The sequence below is a fragment of the Equus przewalskii genome, chromosome 28 (genome assembly GCF_037783145.1).
Source record: "Equus przewalskii isolate Varuska chromosome 28, EquPr2, whole genome shotgun sequence".
NCBI classification, from domain to species: Eukaryota; Metazoa; Chordata; class Mammalia; order Perissodactyla; family Equidae; genus Equus; species Equus przewalskii.
This window is the reverse complement of record NC_091858.1, coordinates 5312918-5337251: the sequence shown is the minus strand read 5'-3', so window position 1 is coordinate 5337251 and position 24334 is coordinate 5312918. Positions and strand designations below refer to the sequence as shown.

Sequence of the window (24334 nt, the reverse complement as noted above, 5' to 3'; positions counted from 1 at the left end):
CAACTTAATAAAAAACTCAATATTAGAGGCCAGCCCCATGGCATAGTGGTTAAGTTCAGCACATGACACTTCGGTGGCCTGCGTTCAGTTCCCGGGTGCAGAGCCACACCACTCATCAGTGGCCATGCTGTGGCAGTGACCCACAAAAAAATAGAGGAAGATTGGCAATGAATATTAGCTCATAGTGAATCTTCCTCAGCAAAAAAAAAAAAAAAAAGAAAAAAGAAAAAAAACACCTCAATTTTAATTCTCAATATAAAGCATAAGTTTCTAATTGGGGGAAGTTTATGCCCATTCCTATTTCTGGAAATAAACATCAGTTTTCTTTCAGTTTAGGCTCATTATTAGAACATAAGGGGAGAAATGAAGACGCAGAAGCTGAACTGCATAGAGGGAAAATACATACACTGCTATTTGAAAATATTCTAACATACAATTTACTGTCCATTATTATTTAGCATCTCTTGACTGGAAATATATAATTTTTATGACTCAATGAAACAATCATTTCTGTATACATACTTCTGTTCACAAGGTAATGGTTGTGAATTTTTAAAACCACTGTTTCCAAATCTATCACGCAGAGAATTAACTTCTTCAAAACAGGCAAATGGAGCACCTTGAGCACCTTAAAATGCAAATACATCTGTTAAATTATTATTCTTAGTAAAAATTAAAATTTTTATCCATAAAAGCTAATGACACTCTTATTGCATAAACAAAAATGTCATGATCTTGATCATGTTTTTTTCCTGTGTGTACCTTGTCAATACAAGTAGAAAGAGACTATTGTTTAACAGAAAACAGAAAAAGATTATATCTATTGTAGTAAATTATATTACTGTTAAAAACGATTTGCTGGGGGCTGGCCCAGTCCACAGCAGTTAAGTGTGCACATTCTGCTTCAGCAGCCCAGGGTTTGCCAGTTTGGATCCTGGGTGTGGACATGACACTGCTTGACAGGCCATGATGTGGCAGGCGTCCCACATATAAAAACGTAGAGGAAGATGGGCGTGGATGTTAGCTCAGGGCCAGTCTTCCTCAGCAAAAGGAGGAGGATTGGTGGCAGTTAGCTCAGGGCTAATCTTCCTAAAAAAAAAATTGCTACCCCTCCTTGTGGTACCCCTCTCATCAGAACATACTGATTCTGCTACCCCTCTCATCAGCACATTCCCTATGGCCTTGGACCTTCCAGTTGGGAATTATTTGGCCTTACATACATAGTATGTGCATTACAGTATATCTACTTCCCTGAGTCTTTTCTTCCTTTCCTCCAATATCTGTTACGGCAATTCTGTCATTTAAACCTCCCTTAGAGTAGGCGATCATGTTTTTTCCCATGCTTCTGGAAACAATCCCAGTGGAAATTTTTACTATCTTGTAGGATCCTTGCCATGATGTTAAATCCTATATCTTTGGAGAGTGCCCCCAAAACAATAAGCTCTTTCCTGCTAATCTTATATTCTATCCAGTTATGATCAAGCATGCTCACAATCCAGTTCCATGTTTGCTCCCTTGATTCTGGTAGTAAATGCTAGCTAGGACATACAGCGCCATTTGGGTAAACTTCTTTTATTTCCTTAAAAGTTACAGCATCTCCTTTCTGTGCTTTAACTGTATTTTCAGCTAGTGCCCAGGAGGGGTAGTGGGAAGATCCTAATGGGGACACAATTTATATTATGAGTTACAGGCTTCTGCATTATCTTCAAGCAAGGGTAACATACTTATGCCATTCCTAACTGGGAGCAGTTGGTGGTGTGACAGGACAGGTCTGTACCATTCTATAGATTCAGAAGTTTCAGAAAAGCCTAGAGACTCAAAATTTGGGGGTGGGGGTACATATTTTCAACTGTTCCTATCCTGAATACAAGCCCTGCTCTTTTCCCAGCCAGAACCTTAACCCTGGCAAAACAGACTTGATTGAGAATGTAACCTTCTCTGGTGTTCCTTCAACTTGATAATTAAGGCCTCATCTTTCTCTAATTTCCTATTTCAAGAGATGAAAGCCTCTTTATAAGTTAAAGTGGAGTGGGGTCATTCCAGCTCATACTTTGATTTCAAATGCACACCTCTTTGTTATCTTTTCCTCGATTTCAATGCTCCTTAGTAATAGCCATCCAATCCCACATCCTTATAGTTTCTACTTCCTCTGTACATTTCAATTGTATCAGTTAATGCATTCTCTTTCACTAGTATACCATCCCAGTTCACTCAGTGAGTGTATTATCAATTTTACCAGTGATGGGGTGCTTATTGACAGACTGGCAGCAAGTGATTTAGTTCTGAAAATTTAGCTTATAGGTTGTTTTTTCACACCATTCTCAGTACCAACTCTTAGCAGTTGGAGCCTCTAGAAGCCAGCATCTAGATGAAGTATGACATGCAAGCTATTTATTAGTGATCAGAATATCCAGAAGTGAGAACGAAGAAGCAGGAGGGAGCAGAGAAGTTAAACTGAGACAGAAACTCAACAAAGACTTGACCAACCCCATGAGTGGCCGTGGAGCAGAAATATCCTGCCACAGTATAAACTGTGCCTGATTAGGCCAAAATGGGCTGGCGTTTATAATCCACTTCAATTAATCATTGGATATATGCTGCCCTGGGAAGGGTGTGCCCTTGGGTGAGATATCTCCATGTGGTTGAGACGAATTCTGAAGGAGTGAGCTGACAGGTGGAGACTATCTGATGACAGCTGGAAGTATTTTCCTTGTCTGCTACGCCTCATTTTTCTTTCAGCATTCTATTTTCTTTCCACTAACTGCACTTATCACAATTACAGGTTTTATATTTCTTTTGTGTTTATGTATTTACTGTCTTTGTGTCTTGATCATAAGCTCCTTGAGTACAATAACGATGTGACTGTGTCTATCTTGTTGAATAGTATCAGATCTGCGCACATACACACTCAGCATATAGTTTTTAATGGACAAATATGATTAATCTGATTAAACTCCTACAGTTGCTTTAAAAGTTTAAATATACTTAGAGAAATAATGCAAAATTTAAGCAACTATTTGTTAACTCATATGTCTCATGTAGTAAACCACCATAAAAACAGCCTTTTGCCCTATAGTTTTGGGGTAACATAAGAACAAGAAAAAAAACACCTGCTCCAGAGCCAAATAAATAAATAAAAGAGGAATGAATGAATGAATAAATGACCTGAATCAAAAGATCAAATTTTCACCCATCTGGTTCTGTAGGGATACTAGAGCATATATTACAGGAGATTAAGTCTTACCTAAATATCTTTGTTTTAATTAGAACTCAAAAGGATGTCAAATGTCAAGTATCTCAATTCTGGGACAAAGATTTACTTAATTAAAAAAAGATGTATGTCCTAGATTCTCCTTAACAGATCTTAAAGAGAGTATTAATTAATTTTATTTTTAAATGATGTATTAAACCTTGATCAAATGTTACAAATAATATTTTTAAATACAAATGAGCATTGAAAAAGAAAAACAAAGAAACAACCAAATAAGAAGTAGCATCCTGAAAACACAGCCCTGACCCATGATCTAGAAGATCATAGCTCTGCAGCTCTGGGCGAATTTTGGTTAAGTCACCCAATCTGAAAATTGTTATCAACGACAAGTTTCAAATAATTAGGAAGACAATATGAACCACATACCACGTCATTTGGCACAAACTATACTCATATACTGCTGGACAAATAGCTGAAATTTCTTTTATATTACCTTTCCTCAATTAGCAAAGGATTATATTTGAATGCATTTCACTGAGTAACTTTGATCTCTTCAAATTTAATTTAATTCTTCTAAAAATACAAAGTCATGTCAAGGAATTATGAATAATTCCTGCCTAAAAGCAAGCATATATGCATGAGTACTATTTTAATTACTCCCCAAAACTGTTTAAAAAGCAAAACATAAAAATCCATTTTAATCAGTGGCTTATGACTACTGTTATCCCAGCAGTCCCTCAGTGAGGAAATATGATTATACCTAAATGAAATTCACTCTGAACTTTTAAATTCCGTGTCATTAAAATTAGATCATAAATCTGTGAAGTAAAAGAAAATTAAGTAAAATTTCAGAATCTGCTGACTTGCCATTCCAATCTACACATAAATTGTGAGCCATAGACTTGGATTTTTGCACAGGTAGCTAACTACCAAAACCAAAAATCAAACCATGAGAAAAGGAATGTAGAACGCTCTCCTGGAAAATCTCAAACACTCCTACAAAACTAAGCTTCTTAGTTCAAATTTAATCTTTACTGAGCTTGTGATTCAGGTTCTTCCACTTCTAGAGTTGTGTAATATGTATTATATCCACTTGAGGGATCCAAATTTAAGTAAAAAGACATATAAAAGAGAGATGAATACCTTTTCCAAATATCTGGGCACACTGGTTATCAGTAGTCTGGCATTGTCCATTATAACAATATGCAGTTCCAAACCTGCACAACTGGCCATTCAATGCATAAGTATCAGGAACACAATTACTAGAAGTTCCATTGCAATACTCTGTAAAATCACACTCTTGATCAATACTCTTTCTACATGGAGTGCCGGCTACTGATATCTAGGAGGAAAAAGCAAAAGAAAATCAGGTTCTGTGAATGACTATCCTCAATTACTTACTGAAGAGATTTACTAAATAAAATGTGCCTGATTATTGATACTTGAGGGAATCACAGAGTTCCCATGGCTCTGAGCTCTCTGAAGGAAAACATAGGAACAGTATTCATTAAGAAGCCTGAAGAAAAGTAACTGTCTCAAAGACATTAAAGGATCCCTTCTGACAGAGGGTTTGCAACTGCTTTCTGTTCTACATTGGGAGGCCACATGACTCAATCAGCATTTGGAGGACGATTAAACAGATTAAATACATCTGTTCCTCAAAATCAAAGGAACATTGCCTGTACCTTTCTGTTCTACCCAGGAGCCAAACTGCCTGGTTTCAATCTCTTGCTTGGACTTTTACTAGCTTATGTGTGGGTGAGACACATAATCTCTCTGTTTTGCAGTTTCTTCATTTGTAAACTTTGGATACTGATCATTCTCTCATTGAGTTCTTTTTAGTATTAAACTGAATTATTGTAAATGTGCCCAGAACAACACATGGTGAACAATGTACGTAATAGCTATCATCATGGTCATCATCATCGTCATTATTATATTTATTGTTATCAGAGAGCAGAAAGGCCTCCTTACATAGTCCAGATAATGAGTACAGTGATTGTCACATTTTTATGGTCTGCTGACTAAATTGGCCATCCATTGCCTTCTGTGGTGAAGTTCACCACGTCCAAAGGCTGGCCCTTTATATGTATTGAAGTAACACACACACATACACACACACTTGACAATCCAGTTTGATTGAATTAATACTTAATAGATTGAGACAAGAGGAGTAATAAATGAATTAAGTGGCACCTTAAAAGTGATGAAATAAAAAAAAATCCTTTCAATCTAGAATTCCATACCTTGTAAATATATATTTCAGAAATGAATGAGTAATAAAGACTTCCCTAGGCAAATAACAACTGAGAGAATTCATTTTTAGCAGATCTAAATTACAAGAAATAATAAAAGGAAGTCGTTAGGCACAAGGAATACAATACTAAGCAGAATCTACAAAAAGAAATAAAGAGAGCCAGAAATGGAATAAATGATGTTAATTATAAAATTCCTTTTTTTTCTCATTTTACTTGCTCTAAAAGATAAAAGACATATAAAGCAAAAATAGTAACAATGCACTTTGTGTTTATAGCGTACGGGAGCATTCTAAGATCCATTCACTGCACACGAAGTGGTATATTATGTAAAATCAGACTGATTAATCAAAAAATTGTAAGCTCTGGGGCAACCTGTAAAATGATTTTTGAAGTATAGATAATAAACCAAAAGCAGAGATAAAATGAAACCATATGTTGTGTAGTTTTAGAGTTTACACATAGTTTGCCGACCAACTGTAAGTCTGTAAATGGCTGGTGGCAATTCAAAACAGTAGAGCCACTTTGAAAAGCAGATTTTCAGTGTCCTATAAGGTTCCATATACATTTACTATATGACACAACAATCTCACTTGTAGGAATCTATCTAAGAGAAATAAGACTCTACATTCATACAAAATCTGCTTATGAATATTATTTTTGGCAGCTGTATTTTTGTCATCAAAAACAAAACATCCCAAATCTCCCTCAAATGGGGAAGGTATTAACAAACTGTGGTACATCCTTACAATACTTGCAATACTATTCAGCAACAAAAAAGGAATGAACTAGTGATAAATACTACATGAATGAATCCCAAATGTATTTGCTAAGATGCCTAATTACAATGTTCACACATATTATGTGATTCGATTTATGTTATGTTTTCTCAAAAGCAAATTTACAGATGCACAAAACAGATCTGTAGTTACCAGGGTCTGTGGGTAGAGGGATGGATTGACGACAAAGAGGTACAGGGGGATTTTTTGAAAGTGGTGATAAAATCGCCTATCCCTTGATGCAGTGCTAGTTATAAGACTAAATATGATTGTCATAATACTCAGAAGTATTCACTAAAATAATTTTACTATAATAAATTATACCTTAATTGGAAATTTGGGAAAAAAGAATGTACAGAATATTTACGTTTATGTAATTTCCCAGAATTGTAATTATAAAATATTTGCATTATGGAACTTGCTTTCTTATCCAAACATATGTCTTGAAGATAATATCATATTAGTGCATATATATTTAGCCTACATTTATTAACTGTTGTACAATAATTTATGTAACCATTCCAATACCAATAAATATTATTTGCCTTTATGATTTGCTATTGAAAATAATTCTGTAACTAATATTCTTTCCTGAGCTTTCCATTCATGTGCAAGTTTCTAGGGTATATACATAAGAGAGAAACTCATGATAATCAATTAACTTGATAATTTACACTCTATTCAGAGATATGCAAATACTGCTCACCAAAGGGATTATAGCAATTCAAAATTCCACAAACACTATCCAAAAAAGATCTCTAGTGCCACTCCTTAGCCAATATCTAACATTGTTCTTTTCTAAGATTGCCATTTGGATGACTGCTCTATGATATTGTATTATTATTTTTATTTATATTTACCTTAATTACTGTAGACAATCAGTGTACACATTGAACAATTCTACTTTCATTGTTGTAGAGTTTTTTCAGTCGTTTGCCATTTTGACTTTGATTTCCTTGGCAGTTGACAGTTGTTTGATATAGTAATGCATATGTTTGTTCTACTCTTTATCTGATAATTTAGAATATGGTAAACTATAGTTTCAACGCAATAGAATAATCAGTACCAATCTGAGATGCCTTCTTTTTTTCATAGTAGTTTTCCTTATGTACTGGTGGGTTTTTACACACTCTCTATTTTGCTCCACTGAATTACTTCTATATTCCTTTTACCAATTCCACATTAATTTAATTAATATAGCCTTCTATTATCGCAGTTCAATTTCCTTTTCATAAATGGTGGAAACTTACCTCGCATTTTGATGTACAGCATGGTCCAGAGCCACATTTTACTGACCCTTTCAGTTTACATGTGCTATAATCACAGCACTTCTTAAATTGACATTCCTGAAATTTCATAAGAAATATTATTCTAGTTTAACCACTTGATAATTAAGCTGTTTATTAATCCTAACTTCTATTTAATACTCTCTTGTGTTCAACTTTTCAATTATACAATAATAGTTATATTCAATGAAGTTTTACTATTTTACTATTTCTAGAATACCCAAAGGCATATACAACTATAAGAACTAAATAAATAGCATGTAAAATAGCAAATAGTAATATTTATTACCTAAAACATTTCACAGTTAATTCATAAATTACCAACATGGAAATATATCCTTGGGGAAAAAGTGTGATTTTTCAAGAGAAACTTTCCCCAATTGCCTTTTTAGTAATTTGTTTACTGAAGTTTCCGTTTGTGAATAAAGTTAGAGTTGGGCAATATATATAATAAAAATACATTTAGTATATTAATCCAGTTCCATGTTTTATTATAATGGAAATAAACATAAAAGGATTGTGTCAATACATATATATTTTTACAAGGTAAATGAGAGTCAACTGTTATTCAAATTAGGTGATATTTAAATAATGTTAACAAATCAACTATTGTTTTTATATAAATATATTGCATTTATACAATTATTTAATTTTTTATATTCTTAACATTTTTTAATCAAATCATTTCCCTTTACTCAAAAATCTAGTTTCAAAGATCTTTTCCTTTAATATGAAGGTGGGATTCTTCTTCATTTTTAATTTTCCTTTTGTTTCCACTTTTTCATGTGTTTATGTGAATAGATAAATAGATATGTATTTGCAAATATTCCCGTCCTAGAAATAATATAGAAAATATAGAGTAAAAGTGGAAGTTGCAGGTAAACTCCACAGATTCCCCAGGGGCAATCACTTTGTATATTTCAGTGTGTAATGATTCAAAGTTCACTGTCATAATACAAGTGTATGTGTGTGTACATACATTCTGTCATGAACAGTGAATGAGAATGCTCTCCCAACCATGTTTATCAATGCTAATTGTGACCAGTTTAATTTGTAACAAGCTAATGGGGAAATAGTGTCTCATTTTTTCATTATCATTTCTCTGATTACTAGTGAGTTTGAGCGTGAATTTGCATTTTGTACAATTTTATTTATGAATTAAATCATTTCTTTTGACCATTTTACATAGTGGGTTTTCTCCTCATTAAGTAGTAGGAACAGCTTTCATATAACATCCAGTTATGCTTTCACTCTTCTATGTGTATAACTTTGCAGTCTATCGTTTGTCTTGTTAATGATTCTTGTCATTTTGTGTAATTTGTAACCTTCTTCTTCCTTTATGGCTGTTGGATTTTATGTCTCCTTATGAAGACCTCCATTATACCAAGATGATAAAATATTGTCAATAGTTTATTCTGATATTTTATTGCTTTTGAAAACTTAGAAATTTATTTTTTTCTGAAATGTATCCCTCTATATTTTGTGGAATATTTGCTCAGAAATTTGTTACTAGTCATTACATTTGTGAATACAGGAACAAACAAATGCACACACCTGCATTGCATGTGTGTGGGTGAGGGCATAAAACAGAGCTTCCATTTGTCTAAAATGGGGGGGGTTATTTATGAAGATATATGTGTCGATGCGATTGCGCCAAAGACCACTTGGAACACATCTGTAGTTAAATAAGTTGGATTTATTACTAGTTTCATCAAAGGAGGACATACCATAGGGAGCTGTGGTACCTCTCAATAAGAAGGTGTAATTACAGGATCTGGGCTCACGTTAGGTGTCTAAGGGGAGAGTTTAAGGAATCCGTACTTTGCTAGATTAAATGCTGTCAGAAACTAGGGGTCCCTCTATGACTGGGTATTTTAATAATTCTCATCTAGAAGAAGAAAGACTATACCGATGCTAACCTTGACACTGGTAAAGCAGCAGGAATCACTCCTATTAGCCAGGATAGGAGGTGTTTGGTCATTTCTGTGACTTGGACAACTTTCAAGTTTTACCTGTATTTGAACATAATTAAAGAGTGGCCTTGCATTTTTTCTTCATTCACCTTGATTAAAGATATCGACCTTCTATGAAATTGTTCCTGTTCAACAGGAGAACACCGCAGCCCATCTGTGAGAGTCGAGTCAGCTCTTAGCAACTCCAAGGCCCAGCTGATATGATTAGGCCAGATCCTGCATCTCAGGGATGCTTCTCCCCTTCTCATCGGGAATGCACTGGATTTATATATAAACACTTGTGACATTAACTATTTCCATCCCAGAAATAAATTTTATATATAACTTTTACATATTTAGATTGTTAGATCACTTGATAGATATAAATGTTGATAAATAAATAGTTACTGATATATAGATGTCAACTTTCATTTCTTAAACCAATGGCCCAATATCACAGGGAATGAAATTAAACAGCCTCATAGAATGTTTTGGTATTTTACAAGGCAAGATTTCCGCTAAATCAATTTTTTAAAAAAAATTTCTTTGTATTTTTCCTTAGTTCTCCTTAAGTAAACTTTCAAATAAACCTTCTAAGTAACATTATTATTCATGGAGTATTCTAAATACACCAAACAGTCAATCCTTGCCCACTGATACAAACTATATATTATTATAAATATCATTGGACTACCCAGACATTCATTCAATCAACAAGCATCTGTTGAGCACCTAGCATGTACCAGACACTGTCCTATGTGCTGGTGATGTAGCAGTGAAGACACAGACTACCTATTCACTTTAATTTTCTGTATTGTTTGGGTTTTTACCAATACTACCTTGTTTTAATCAGTGTGTATGTGGGTGTGCGCATGTGTATTTAATTTGCTATGTATGATCATTGTTCCAAATTATTAAAATAGATGAACACACTTGGTTATACAGTGTTATGGTTTCTTTCTCAATCAGTTGTGGTAAGAATATGTTTTCTTCTTTGTTTAGTATAATAATCACATGAATAAATTTACTAAGTTTGCGTTCTTTGGGATAAACCTCAGATGGGCATATTTTCTTTAGATTATACTTATGGGTTTACTTGTTAATATTTATCATAGGAAACTTGCATCTATGTTTGTTACACTAGACTATTGTGTATGTGTGACTGAATCTTAAAGACTGCTAAAATTAGTTGAAAATTATATCTTTATTGTCTATCAACTATTTCAAATAGGAAGTTCTCAAAATGTGTTTGGTAGACCTCAGGGGCTCTCTAAGATGTTATTTTAATGTGAATATAGTGCAAGAGATGTCCAACAGACATTGGACTGTTGTGGATCTGTATACATACAAAGAAAGATTTTAAAAAAGCATTGGAAAATTTTTTTTAAAAAAAGATATTTTTAGTGTGTCTATAAGGTCAAAATAATTTTATTAATAATAATTAGACTTTATTTGCCTTTTTTACTGTGCTGTCATTTGCACTGATCATGCAAAAGTAGTAGTGGATAATACAGCTGGTGCCCTGGTATGAATCAAGGCTAGTAGTCACCATCACGCACTCTAAAAAAAAAACCCAATTTCTTTTAAGAATGTCTGTAATGAAGCCATAAAAATAATCACTAATTTGCTGAATTTTAATCCTTGGATACCCTTCTTTTAAAATTCTGTGTGACAAATGGAAAGTATGTATAAGCTCTTTTCATGCATACCCACAATATATTCTCAAGTAAAAGCCCTTATGTTATTGAGTTACAGATATAACTAGTCACATTTATCATGGAAAATAAGTTTTTATTTGAAAGTACAATAGACAGGAAAAGCCATGGTTACTCAGGCTTAGTTATCTGGCAGACATTTTCTTAAAAATGAAGTATGCCTGTTACTTCAAGGAAAATGAATTTGCTGCTACTGACATAATTCAATCCTTCAAATGAGTATTAGAATTTGGAAAACTTTTATCCAACAACAGGAACTTTACGTTCCCATAACCTAAAGAACATTCCAATGATATTGGCAATAATATTAATAAATATGAAGTTTTGATATTTTATAATGAAATATGTAAACATTTTAAAAATTTTCATCATTCCGTGAACCAATATTTTCCAAATAACCAAGACATGATGTTACAAAATTATATATGGGGAAAAGGTCCATTTTAAGTGTAATATAAACTACTAGATTTTAATGTAGCGGGGTATAAAAATCCAATAAATTTGGCTTCAGATTTGACAAGGCAACTAGCTTTTAGGAAATTTTCGCTTGTCAAGTTTGGTGCGGTATCAAGGTAGAATATGCACAGTTTTCTGGAAGGCTATTAAAATTTCCTCCCTTTTTCTAACTATGTATTTGTTTGAAGATGTATTTTCTTCCTACTGCAACTTTCTTCACATTACAATGGAATGAATGGAGAAGACGATTTGAGACTCTCGGTATCTTCAGTGAAACCCAGATATTGAAGAGATTTGCAAAAATGCAAAACAGTGCCACTGTTCTTAGCATATTTTATTTTGTTTCATAAAATGTGTTATTTTTATCAAAATATGTTATTTATATTAACATGTAGTGGATTTATTCTTTTTTCAAAATGAATTATTAAACAAACATGTTTACATGTCTGTTTTATTTCTAACAGGTCAAATATAACTCAAAAATCAAAATCTTTTTTGAGTACTCAATAATTTTTAACAAGTGAAATTTCAAAAAGTTTGAGGATCATTTTTTTAAACAAATATGGATTATATCTTCGCTACTAGATTGTCGCAAATACACTCAGGGAAAGAAATGTACCACTGATGCTTTAAATCTTCACTGTACTGTTTTGTATTTATTAACATTCAATTTTTCCATAGTAATGTAATATTGCTGACTTATGAGTTAATATTTTAAATTTACATTTCTTATAAAATCAGCAAATTTATGAAGACATTCAGATGTATTAATAAAATCTTAAATAAAATATTCTACACATCTCTAGCTGTATTCTCTTTATTATTCCACATTTTTTTTATGTTTCCTTGGTTTTACATCAATAAGTATGCCAACGATTAGTCCACTGCTGTTTTCAGAGTCTCCAACACCATACACACGTCTAATGCTTAGCTGGAAACATTCATGGGACTTAGCATATAGCTGTCTTTACAGGTAAGATTTATTAGAGCAACACTGCGAGAATATACAACTGGAGTAGTAAGGGAAAAACTCGTATCAGAAGTCTGGAGAAATACACACACAGGTGGTTTCTTCTTCCCAGGAGAAGACACACTGAGTGTGATCCTTTATCCAGCAGCAAAAAGGTGGTATTGCATGAAATGTTTTTGCCTCTGGAAGCCCATGTGAGGCTCAGCATTTTTATGTGGGTTTGGTCTTACAGACACCCTCTGTCCACATGGAGGGTCACAATCGCCAAAATCCTAGATACCCAGAAGGAAATCAGGCGTCCGCCATAAACCATATTGTTCGTATAAACAGCCTAGAAGATGCAAGGCAACATTATCAGCTAGAGAACATTTCAAACAACATATTCCCAGATGCCAACCAAAGACCAACCCTGCAAGTAGGCCCTTCTAAAGACAGCAGCCCCAGGCCTGCTAAGTTAACTCTCTGGTTGAACAATTGCATTGATATTTTCACAGATTATAAAATTTCAAGTTTGCTCATATTGATTAAAAATGACTTTTGTTTATGATTTAAAATATTTTTTCTAATAACAGGACTGTGATGTTTACATCATTCTTTTAAAATAACACGTTTTCTAATAAAGGTCTTTAAAAACAAAGAATTTCTCCTACTTAGTAGATGGATTTTCAGGAACAGTGTTTTTAGGTTAATAATTAGTTTCATTATGCTGTGAGAATGGGTCATACTTATTTTCAGATTTTCAGTTTCTGTAATTATTCCTCCATGGTCTAATGCATGACTGACTTTTAAAAATATCCCATGGAATTTAAAAAATTATGCATATTCCCTTTTGGTTATAAAATCCTTCAATATTAGACTATGCTTGCTAGTTATTGATTCTATATGTCATTTTATGATTAATTAGCTGTTTGTTAGCCTGAGAGAAGTAAATTAAAGCCTTATTACTCTTGCTATGTATGCATTTCCATGTATTTTATTTTATATATTTTAGAGATATCTCACTGGCCACATTGTTTAATATATTGCCCAACTTAATCAGTTTTATCTTTTTCAGTAGCAGCTATTGCTTAGTTCTTGTTTAATGCTGTTGGTTTAGAACTTGGCCTGGTTTCCTGTTAATATATCCATACACACAGCTTTTGTCATATATAAGTAAAGAAAATATCTTCTCTCCCATTGTGTGGTCTGCTCCCTCACTCTCTTAATGGTGTGTTCAATCGCTGACATTTTATTTTATCAAAATCCAAGTTAATTTTAGAAAATTATGAGATTTAGAAAAACTTTAAATTATATATTCTCCTATGTTTTCTGCTATTTGTTTTCCCTTTCACATATATATAAACAGTACATGTGGAATGAGGTTTTGTGTATTACTAGAATAGGTAAAGACCTTTTTCTTGTATACATTTAATTGTTTCAAAATCATTTCTTGCAAACACATTCTTTCCTCAGCATTCCTATGTCCTTTTTGTCACAAAATGGTGACAATGTGTTTGTGGGTCTGTTTCTAGATTTCATTCTGTTTGATTTGTATATGTGTCTGTCCATGCACAAACACCACACTGACTTAATCACTATAATTTTATACTGAATCTTGATGCCTGATAATTTCAGTGCATCAAATTTTTTCCTTTTCAAGAATACCTTGACTAATATTACACTTTTCATGTTTCCATTTGTTTTAAAACCAACTTGTCTATCTACACACACATGAACACACACACACACACATACACAAATTCCTGTTAGCATATAGTTTGGGATTGCAACTGGGGATGATGAATTTGGAAAAAAATGACGTTTCATCAATATGAATTCTTCTGATCTTAAAATATGGCATGTTCCTGAATTTATTAAGTACTTCCATAATTTCTCTTAGCAGTGCTTTGCAGTTTTCTATTTAGCAGTTTTGCACATATTTTAAGATACCTTCCTAAACATTTTATGTTTCTTGGTGCTATTATAATGCTATTATTTTAAAATTTTATTTTCTAATATTTGTTGCTGATATAAAGAAGTCTTTTGACTTTTGTGAATTGACTGACTATGTAAACAATGAAGTTACTAAATACACTTACACATGCAAATTATAATTTATTTCTAGATTATTTGGGTTTTCATTGTACACAATAATATTATTATTAATGACAGTTAAATTTTGCCCTTCCAATTGTTATACATTTTCTTGCTTTGTTTTGCTGGCTAGCTTACCACATTCAATATTAAGTGGAAAAGATCCCACTAGGGCATCACTGCCTCCTTGCTGACCTCAGGGATAAAGACCATTATGTATGAAGTTAACTATAAGATTTTAAAGATACCCTGTCTTAAATATAGTGAGTTCCCTTCTATTCTCTGTTTACTAGAAGATTATTATCTATCCTCTGAGATAATCACTTTTTCTTTTATTCCTGAAATGAATTCCCACTAGTCAGGTACAATGTGTGTGTTTGTGTGTGTGTGTGTGCATCATTACACTCAATTTGTTAATCTTTTACTGAGGATTTTGTGTTCATGAGAAATACGGACATATATAAATCCATTTTTGAGATATTCTCATCAGATGTTTTTATCAAGATTATTTTATTCTTAAAAAATGAGTTAGGCCTTATTACCTTTTTCTATATTCTAGAAAATGACATATAAAATTACTATAGTTTCTTAATTTACAAAAAAATCACCACTAGAGCCATTTGGCGTGGACTTTTCTTTGATGAGAAGTTTTGAAATTATAGATATGATTCCTTAATATGTATAAAGCTATTCACATTTTATGTCTATTCGTGTTGGTTTTTGTAAATGCTATTTTTCAAGGAATTTGTCCATTTTACCTATGTTGTTAAATTTATTAGTATAATGTTTGTGATATCATCTTATTATTTTAGTGGCATATTATATAAGATCTATAGTGATGTTCTATCTTTACTGTTATTGTTGAATTTTTTTCTTTACTAGTGTTAGTAGGGGCTTACCCATTTAATTAACTTATCTATACAAAGAACTTACATTTGGTTGCAGGATGATTGGCTACAGAATCTATGCTAATGATGATGATGTTTTGGGTCTTCTGATGTCAGCAGCACTGTTAGTACAGATTCTGCATCCAATCATTTTGTAATGATCTTGGCTTTCATTTCATTTCATTTTCACTTAGTTCAAATTACTCTCTACTTTCCTTTTTGATTGCTTCTTCCAGGATATGTTACTCCTTCTTAATTTTTATCTTGGTAGTTTTGAATGTTTCCACTTGGCTTTTCCTATTCTTATAGCTTTTACTCCATAGGTTGGGGGAACAGTGTGAGGGTCTGTCAATTTTTAAGTATCTCGTCACAATGTGTCACCAAAGAACTAGCAAAACGACCACAAGTTAGGACAATGAGTCCATTGGACTTATTGTAAGATGGATTTTTTTAAGGACTTAGGGTATCATCTGAATTCTCTATACCCCTACTCTACCCGTGATGGTGTTTTGGGTCCTTTTATGCGAGCACCACGAGCAAAGATTCTATACTAAATCATTCTACAATGATCCGGGTATTCCCCTTTCTCCAGCGTACAGTTTTTCTAGTTAATAGCTGTAGGTCACTTTGTGGGGGAATGATTGAGGGAATTGCTACTTTATATTCTTACTGGGGCATTGTGAGGTCTCGTCCTCTGCTTGAACAATGAGCTCTGGCTCTGAGACTGTCTTGGATCAGGAAATTTAGCAAGGTATTGTGAATTTCCACTTGTCGTTATTGACACTGGTCTTCTGCTCATCTCTTCTTAATTTTTAGTTATATGCATCAAGCAATATCATCATCGACTACCCAGATCTCTCTTAACCATTCCGCATAAACCCACGCAGGCAAAATCACTAGTTGTCATCTATGCATCTCTTCTGAATTACATCCACCTTGACTGTTATGATTAAGTGCTGCCACTTGGCCTCTGACATTTTGGAATTCAATTATCCCTAGTGACACCAGGATGCCCAACTCCATAATGGCACTTTCAACCATAAACTCTAGCCTATGGAAGAAAGCTGCCACTGAGATTTTAAATAATGTTAAGACCTCCTCATTGCTTTAGCATGAGGGCATTTCCTCATTGCTTTAGCAAAAGGAGTGTTCTCTGGGCCACCCAAATAATTGGATGCTGGATTTTTTATTCTTATTTTCTATTATAATATGACCACCACTCTGAACTTTTGACTCCTTTCATATTACTTTGTTAAAGTAGTTCTGGCATATCTACCTCATTTATCATAGGCCAGATTGTTTCCAATCTTCAGTGATCCACCCAGCAGCAAATCAAGACTGGCCTAGGGTTTCTTTGCCAAGGTATTAAATCTTCATTCACCAGAGAGCTTCCCCTATCAACAAATACACTATCAAGGCCTACACTTTAATATCTTGGAGTCAACATCTTTAACATCCACCCCTGGAATGTTCTCCATGGTCTTGTCCATACATATTAGCAAATTCTACAAATTTTAAAAAATAATCTCTTTAGTCCAACAGCAGAGAGTACTTCCTCACTTGGGCTAGAACCAATGAGAGAAGGCAGGGACAGATCTGGAGAAGACGAAGCATCATCTTGTGAGATATCCATCTCATGTAATGTCTCTGCACGGTCCAGGCAATGTGAGCTGTTCTCATCCATCCTGGGGATAGCAGTCACTTCATAGCTAAGGGGGTTCTAAGGAATATGAAGGTTTAAGTCTCTAAAGTGCATCTATTCAAATGTCTCAAACCCAGAAATGTGTACATTTTACCATCTGGCCAGGAAGAAATCCGCTTGCAGAATCTTATCCTGAGGGTCTGCTTCCTATGGTAACTTTTGGTACCAGCTGATGTGGTTTCAGTTACCCCAGAAACAGACTGAACCGTGAATGCATATGAATAATTTATTTGGAAGATGTATTAGTTCCCTATTGATGCTGTCACAAATTACCATAAACTCAGCAACTTAAAATAACACAAATCAGTTATTTCATAGTTTCTATGGGTCAGAAGTTCAGATAGGTAAACTAGACTTGGTCATCTGCTTACAGTCTCACAAGGATAAAATCAAGGTGTCAGTAGAGCCATGTTCCTTATTGGAGGCTCCTGGAAAGAATCCACCTCAAGGCTCATTCAGGTTGTTGGTCCTGTTGTTACAAGACTGAGGTTCCTGTTTCCTCCGCAGCTGTCAGACAAGGGCTTGTCTTTTCTCCTAGAAATTATCAGCATTCCTTCTTGTGCTTCCATGTGTCTTCCTCCAGCAACAACAGGTTGAGTCCCTCTCACCCTCCAAGTCTTTGTGATTGTCCTTGTGCCTCATCTTTCTGACTTCACCTGAAGAACGTTCTCTGTTTTTAAGGGCTCATGTGACTAGACTGGGTCTACTCAGATAACCCAGGATAATGTCCCTATCTCAAGATACATAATCTTATTTACTTCTTCAAAGTAACTTCTGCCATGTAATATAACATATCCACAAGTTCCAGGGATTCCAGAGTGAGGAAATCTTTAGAAGTTCCATTCTGCCTATCACCAAAGCACTGGTGTGGGAATGTGGATGTTAGGGAAGAGAAGCAAGCCAATGCGTGTGGGTTTGTGAGCAAGTTACTGGTCTTGTAAGGTAAAGCTATTTCCCACAAGTACCTCTGGGAAATGATATAGAATAGGGGACAGCAAAAATTTTCTGTAAAGGATGAAATAGCAAATATTTTCAGCTTTGCTGAAATGGTGCACCATATGGTCTTTGTTGCAACAGTTCAATTCTGCCTTGGTAGCACAAAAGCAGTTATAGACAATATGCAAACATATGGGCATGGCTGCATTCCAGTAAAGTTCCATTTACAAAAATACATGGCAGCTGAATTTGGCACAAACTGACCACAGTTTGTATAACTCTGATGTAAAGCATGCTTCATAGAATTTCCTCATAAGGAGCAAGGAATCTGGGGCATCTATCCACCAACTACCCATCATAATTATCTGAGGGCTGATCATTAGTCCTGTGCACATTTAACCCACCCTACTAATGGCTGAGCATGCTACTGAGGCCAGAAGAACTCCAATAGAAAGTCTCAGATACTTGAAGCAAAAATACTCTACAGGAACAATCAATGCCCAGGAGATACTGGTAGGGCACTGAAAATATCTCATATAAGTGTCAATCTTCCTAGAGCCTGCAGGTATGGAAGCTCACAACGTACAGACCTAGCCCAAGATTATATTGTTTTATTCTAATCTTCATTAAAAGTAACCAGAGTTTTTGGTAGGTAATTGGCACCATATTTAGGGGTAGATGAATGCAAGAAAACATAGTACCACTTATCAGAAAACTAAGATGATACTGGAAAATCTGAGATAATTGGAAAATCTGCATACATATACAAACGCACAGATATATATATGTGTGTGTATGTGTATAGACATATATGTGTATATATATAAAATCTGGGGTAATGGCACATAATTAAGAGAACTTGTAGGGATTTAATGTTATGTAAACAAGTGGTAGTCAGCTTTCGTAGGTGGATAAGAAATTCATGTAACTGCTGGGGAAGTAATCACGAAGAAACTCTATTTTATTTAAATGGACGGAAGTTGTTAAATATTATGCAATGGTGATGTAATAATAGAAGAAATATGTGATCCCAGCTGTTGAGACGAGTATATGTTGAATATTTGGTCGATGGAACTACAGTAGACTACATACCTATACTTAGAAATGAGCAACAGAACAAATTTTAATCATCCTGAAACTTGGAAATGTAGAAATGTTTGAGAATGATTAAGAAAAACCCATTATAATGTTTCAATATTCTTGAAACCATAAGAGGTAGGGAAAAATTTGGTCCAAATTGAGAATTTTGTAGAGAAAACAGAGACTGAGTTCATATGAGTCAGGAAATAAGTTGTGGATTAAAAGAAATTCATTTAGTTTATTGTATATTCAAAATCTCTCCCCAGGAATAACTGGGAATTGTTTGTGCCAACCAAGCTTTCATGACTCATTTGTCTTTTCAATTGAAGAGGTGTGGGAAAGTGATTCATACATCTTAACTTATCCTCATTTTAATATCTCATTTCTATATTGAAGACAGAGTTGCATACAGTATTCCATGTATACCAAGACAACCTCTTATTAGAAACACAAGAAGTTATGCTCAAATATCAATCTTCATTACTCACCTCTTCGCTGCCACAGTCACATTCTTCATTAGGTTCCAAAATCCCATTACCACACACTGATTGATTTTGGTATAATGGTTGCAAATTTGAAAAGTTATGAAGACATTTAGCCTCAGATTTTGAAACAAAATATCTATAGTCATGCATGCTACAGTTGCTAAAAATCTTTATACCACTGGAACCCCTAAAATGAAATAATATTCCTCAGATAAATAAACTTGGCTAACAAAGCCACATCTAAATAACGATCCATATTTAACAATACGAATTGCAAGATGGCTCAAATAAAAAACTTGTAACTTAGCAGAGATGAAGTCAACCATGATTAAATGTCAGTTTACCATTGCTTATCTTTAACATTCTTTTTTTAAAAATTGGCACTGAAAATGTATCTTTTCAGGACAGCAATAAGGTGAAATGGTTAAATCTATCTATTTATCTATCATCATCTTTCTCTCTACCTAACATCTTCTTCTCTCACATATCCAAAGCGTCTTTCTCACATTTCAGTCAGATGTCTGTTCAAATGTCACTTTCTAAAGACATCTCTCTTGACAACATTATCTGGAATTGTGTCCCCTCGTACCTTCTCCTTCTGTTTTCAATATTTATTATTTTATATAGCATTTTTGCATAATGTAAAAATAAGCTTCTTTATTTGTATTTTTAAGTTTATTTTTATTTGACCTAAAGTTTGTAATAAAATTTCAGTTCCATGAAGGTCTTCATTTTCATGTTCACAGCTATATTTCCAGTGGAATGTCTAATAGATGTCCAATAGACATTTCAAATATACTATGTACAATATTGAACCGATCTTCCCAACCAAACCTGCTCCATCCACTGTTCTCAGTTTCTGGCAACTCTGTTCTTCTGGTTGCTCAAGTTGATAACACTGGTGTGATCCTAGACTATTTTCTCTCTCATAGCCTATACCGATACACACACACACACGAATATAACATATCCAATTAAAATTTTATATTTATTCTATGTTGAAATGATAATATTTTGGATATATGAGGTTAAATAAAATTATTATTAAAATACATTACTTTGGGGCTGGCCCCGTGGCACAGTGGTTAAATTCAGTGCACTCTACTTTGGCAGCCCGGGTTCATAGGTTTGGATCCCAGGCACAGACCTACACCACTCATCAGCCATGCTGTGGCAGCAACCCACATATAAAATGGAAGAAGACTGGCACAGATGTTAGCTCAGGGCTAATCTTCCTCAGGAAAAAAAATATATATATACATACTTATATATATAATTGCAATTAATTTCATCTGATTCTTTTAATTTTTTAATGCAACTACTAGAAAATTTAAAACTACATATGTGGCTCTCACTTTTTTCTATTGCACAGTGCCACTCTAAGCAATCATGTCTGAACTACTAATACCTAAAAAGCTCTATCTGAGATGACAGAGGTGGGTTGTCTCCTGAGCCTCCAAGAAAAAAAATGCATGACTGCTAAGGTTTTGGAGTTGGAAGAGTGTGAGAAAAAAGAGAAATGCTTTAGCTTTTACTGACATAGTCATTTGTAATGGGATAAATAGGGGAAAGTGGGAGGAATATCACAACGAATAATCCTTTTTAAGGAAATTTCTCTATTACTTTTAACTACTTTGTTTTAAAAGGTGTCAGTGCTCCTCTGCTTTTGCATGCCACTCTCATACAAAAACCTAAAAACTTTGAGCAACAATATCTTTTCACACAAAATTAGACAGGGACTCATGTTATTTTCTACTTGGACCACATGATTTTTTAGTGAAGATTAAAATAATTAATTAGAACTTGGAAATTTTGTATAAGCTGGGTACAAAGCAATTTTTCTTTAAGTCCCTGCTTTAAAGACATCCATGGCAAGGAAGAAATGAATGTGTTAGCTGTATATGGTATACACAGTGTGGGATAAGACAAAACTGAAATAATTATTTTCAGAGAACACAGCTTCCCTTGCAGCCCTAACTCTTTCTGAGACCCACGGACGTTGACTTGGGAAAATCTCAACTGTCCACTTTCTTTGAAGATGCATGTCAGTAGCTGTAATTAAATGGACCAAAATAAGCATGTTGTTTGAATTCATACGAAATTTATAATTACACATTCTAAGTATGTTTTCAAAAAAGCCCAATAATCCTATAACATTTCCTAAGTCACTTCTAATTTCCAGTCTCCAAGACAAGTGTTTCACATCTCTATCAAAGCTCTTATACCCCTTGCTCTCAGCTTCCCATCAGAAGAAACTGTCCTCATCTTTAACCTATAGTAACCAAACTAACAACCACACTACTACTATTTACTCTCCTAACATCCTATCACAATAATTGGAAATACTTAGCTCTAATAAGAGCCAGCCCCTCTATTTATGCACTACATCCTAACCTCTCTAATTTATTCAATGATTTTTCTGTTGTCTTCATTATATAAAACATCATCTTTTCACCCTCTTCTCTCTATTTCTATCAGTCTATAGATAATACGTAGTGTCTCCCATCAATAAAGTCCTTCCTTTGATCATAAATTCCTCAAAAAAATTCCACACTCCTCAAAATGTTGTGTTTATTTACCATCTCCATTTTCTCACATCCTGTAGAGTTTATTAAGTTCCTTAAGAAATAATCTGAAATATCGATTGAGATTGTACTAAATTTATAAACCCTCTGGAAAAATTAACAATTTTATAAGACGTCATCTATTTTCTTAATGCTGGTATACACATAGCAATGTTTTCTAGATTGATCATCATAATGAATTTCTTTATGCTATTGTTCTTCTAATTTGTACTGATTCCGTTGATTTACATAAGTAGTCAATAATAATACCTGCAAGTAAAGATATTTTTTTCCTCTTCAAATCCTTCTTCCTTTTGCTTTCCCTCAAAATACTAGCCAAGGTCACCAGTACTGTGTTATATTATTAAGGGTGAATTTAGACATCTTTGCCTTGAGCAACAAATATTATAACAACTAAAACAACAATAGTATCATATGTTTATACAATGTACATAGTCTCATAAATCTTAAAATTTTCCTTCTATTTTTCTGAGTATTTCTTAATCATGGGATTTATCATTTTCTGGAGTCTTGCATCACTTAGACAAATTTGTTAGTGTGGTATCTATTCATGAACAAAATACCAGTCCAATTTTTGATGTGGAGTTGAACATAAAGAATAAAGAATTCATCACATCTTATAAACAACCTCACAAATATATATATGAAATTAATTTAGAAGAAAAAAATGCCTTACACTGCTTCACGATTCATGATGCATGTAGCTCTTAGACAAGAACACTTATTGTTGTCATTGTATGTTAATCCTATTTTAAGGCCAAGTAGTTGAGCTATAATAACTGAAAAACCCTCCAAAGTCATTGCATCTGGATACTAAAATAAACAATATTGAAGAGAAAACCATTATATAAGAAGAAAACAAAAGCAAGTAATAAAATAAAACATTTTTATTCCTATGAAATTTTATATTTTAATGCTTTTGCGTTAAGCATATTTGGCAATACTTTATTTTGATGTGTCATTGACATGAATATCCATACTAGTTAGTCGATTAAGATGCATGAAAAATGTAAAAAACAATCAAACTACCAATATTCTCTGGTTTAAAATTTGGCATGCCCCAATTCTATAGCCTTAAACACACTTAGTATTTCTGGAATCAATATAAAATACATTTATTTAACTTTCTCATTAAATCAATTCATCCAATTAACAAATATTAATTCATTATATGCTTGTGTCAGGCACTATGAGAGAAGATGGGAATATAGTGGCATGCATGAAAGAAATGGACTTTGCCCATACCTGGAACATATATAACAGAAGGAGAGAAAGAAAATAAACAGGAAATTTACAATGAACTTACCAACTATAAAGAGATCATGACAAATGCTCTGAATAATATGAAGTACAACAACAGAGAACTTTGAGGAAAGGTGTAACTATTTAGATAAAGTAGTTAGAAAAACTTACTTGTAGAATTGATATTCAGGCTGAGATACAAAGTTTGGGAAATGACCCAGCCATATGAATTAAGGGTAAGTGCTTGTATGGGAACCTGTTCAGAGGTTATAGTATAACAAGTGAAGTGAAGAAATGACAAAAGTTAGAGATATAGAAAAAGCCATGATAAAGAAATTTGGGGGGCCGGCCCTGTGGCCAAGTGGTTAAGTTCGTGCACTTTGCTTTGGCGGCCCATGGTTTTCTGCTTTGGATGCTGGGCGTGGACATGGCACCACTCATCAGGCTATGCTGAGGCGGTATCCCACGTGCCAAGACTAGAAGGACACACAACTAAAATATACAACTATGTACTGGGGGGATTTGGGGAGAAAAAGCAGAAAAAAAAAGATTGGCAACAGCTCTTAGCTCAGGTGCCAATCTTAAAAAAAATAAAAATAAATAAATTTGGAATGATAAGTTATTTAAAAAAAGGTTGGTGGCAGTGCAGAATGGCATTTCATATTATTTAACTTTGATGAATAAATTGTGATACTTTCCTTATCCCTTTAATCACTATAA

At 33.9% G+C, this 24334-nt stretch overlaps 1 protein-coding gene across 8 annotated transcripts in view; it reads right to left on the bottom strand.

Annotated features, from left to right (window-relative positions):
* LOC103543289 (disintegrin and metalloproteinase domain-containing protein 18-like) overlaps positions 1-24334 on the bottom strand; it is a 466882-nt gene that overhangs the window by 101137 nt on the left and 341411 nt on the right. For all 8 annotated transcript variants that reach the window (XM_070598809.1, XM_070598814.1, XM_070598808.1 and 5 more), the window contains 5 exons: positions 23049-23185; positions 19791-19974; positions 7496-7591; positions 4355-4553; positions 523-628 (listed from right to left, as the gene is read on the bottom strand). In XM_070598809.1, coding sequence (XP_070454910.1) covers positions 523-628; positions 4355-4553; positions 7496-7591; positions 19791-19974; positions 23049-23185 — 722 coding nt within the window. The remainder of the gene's footprint in view (positions 1-522; positions 629-4354; positions 4554-7495; positions 7592-19790; positions 19975-23048; positions 23186-24334) is intronic.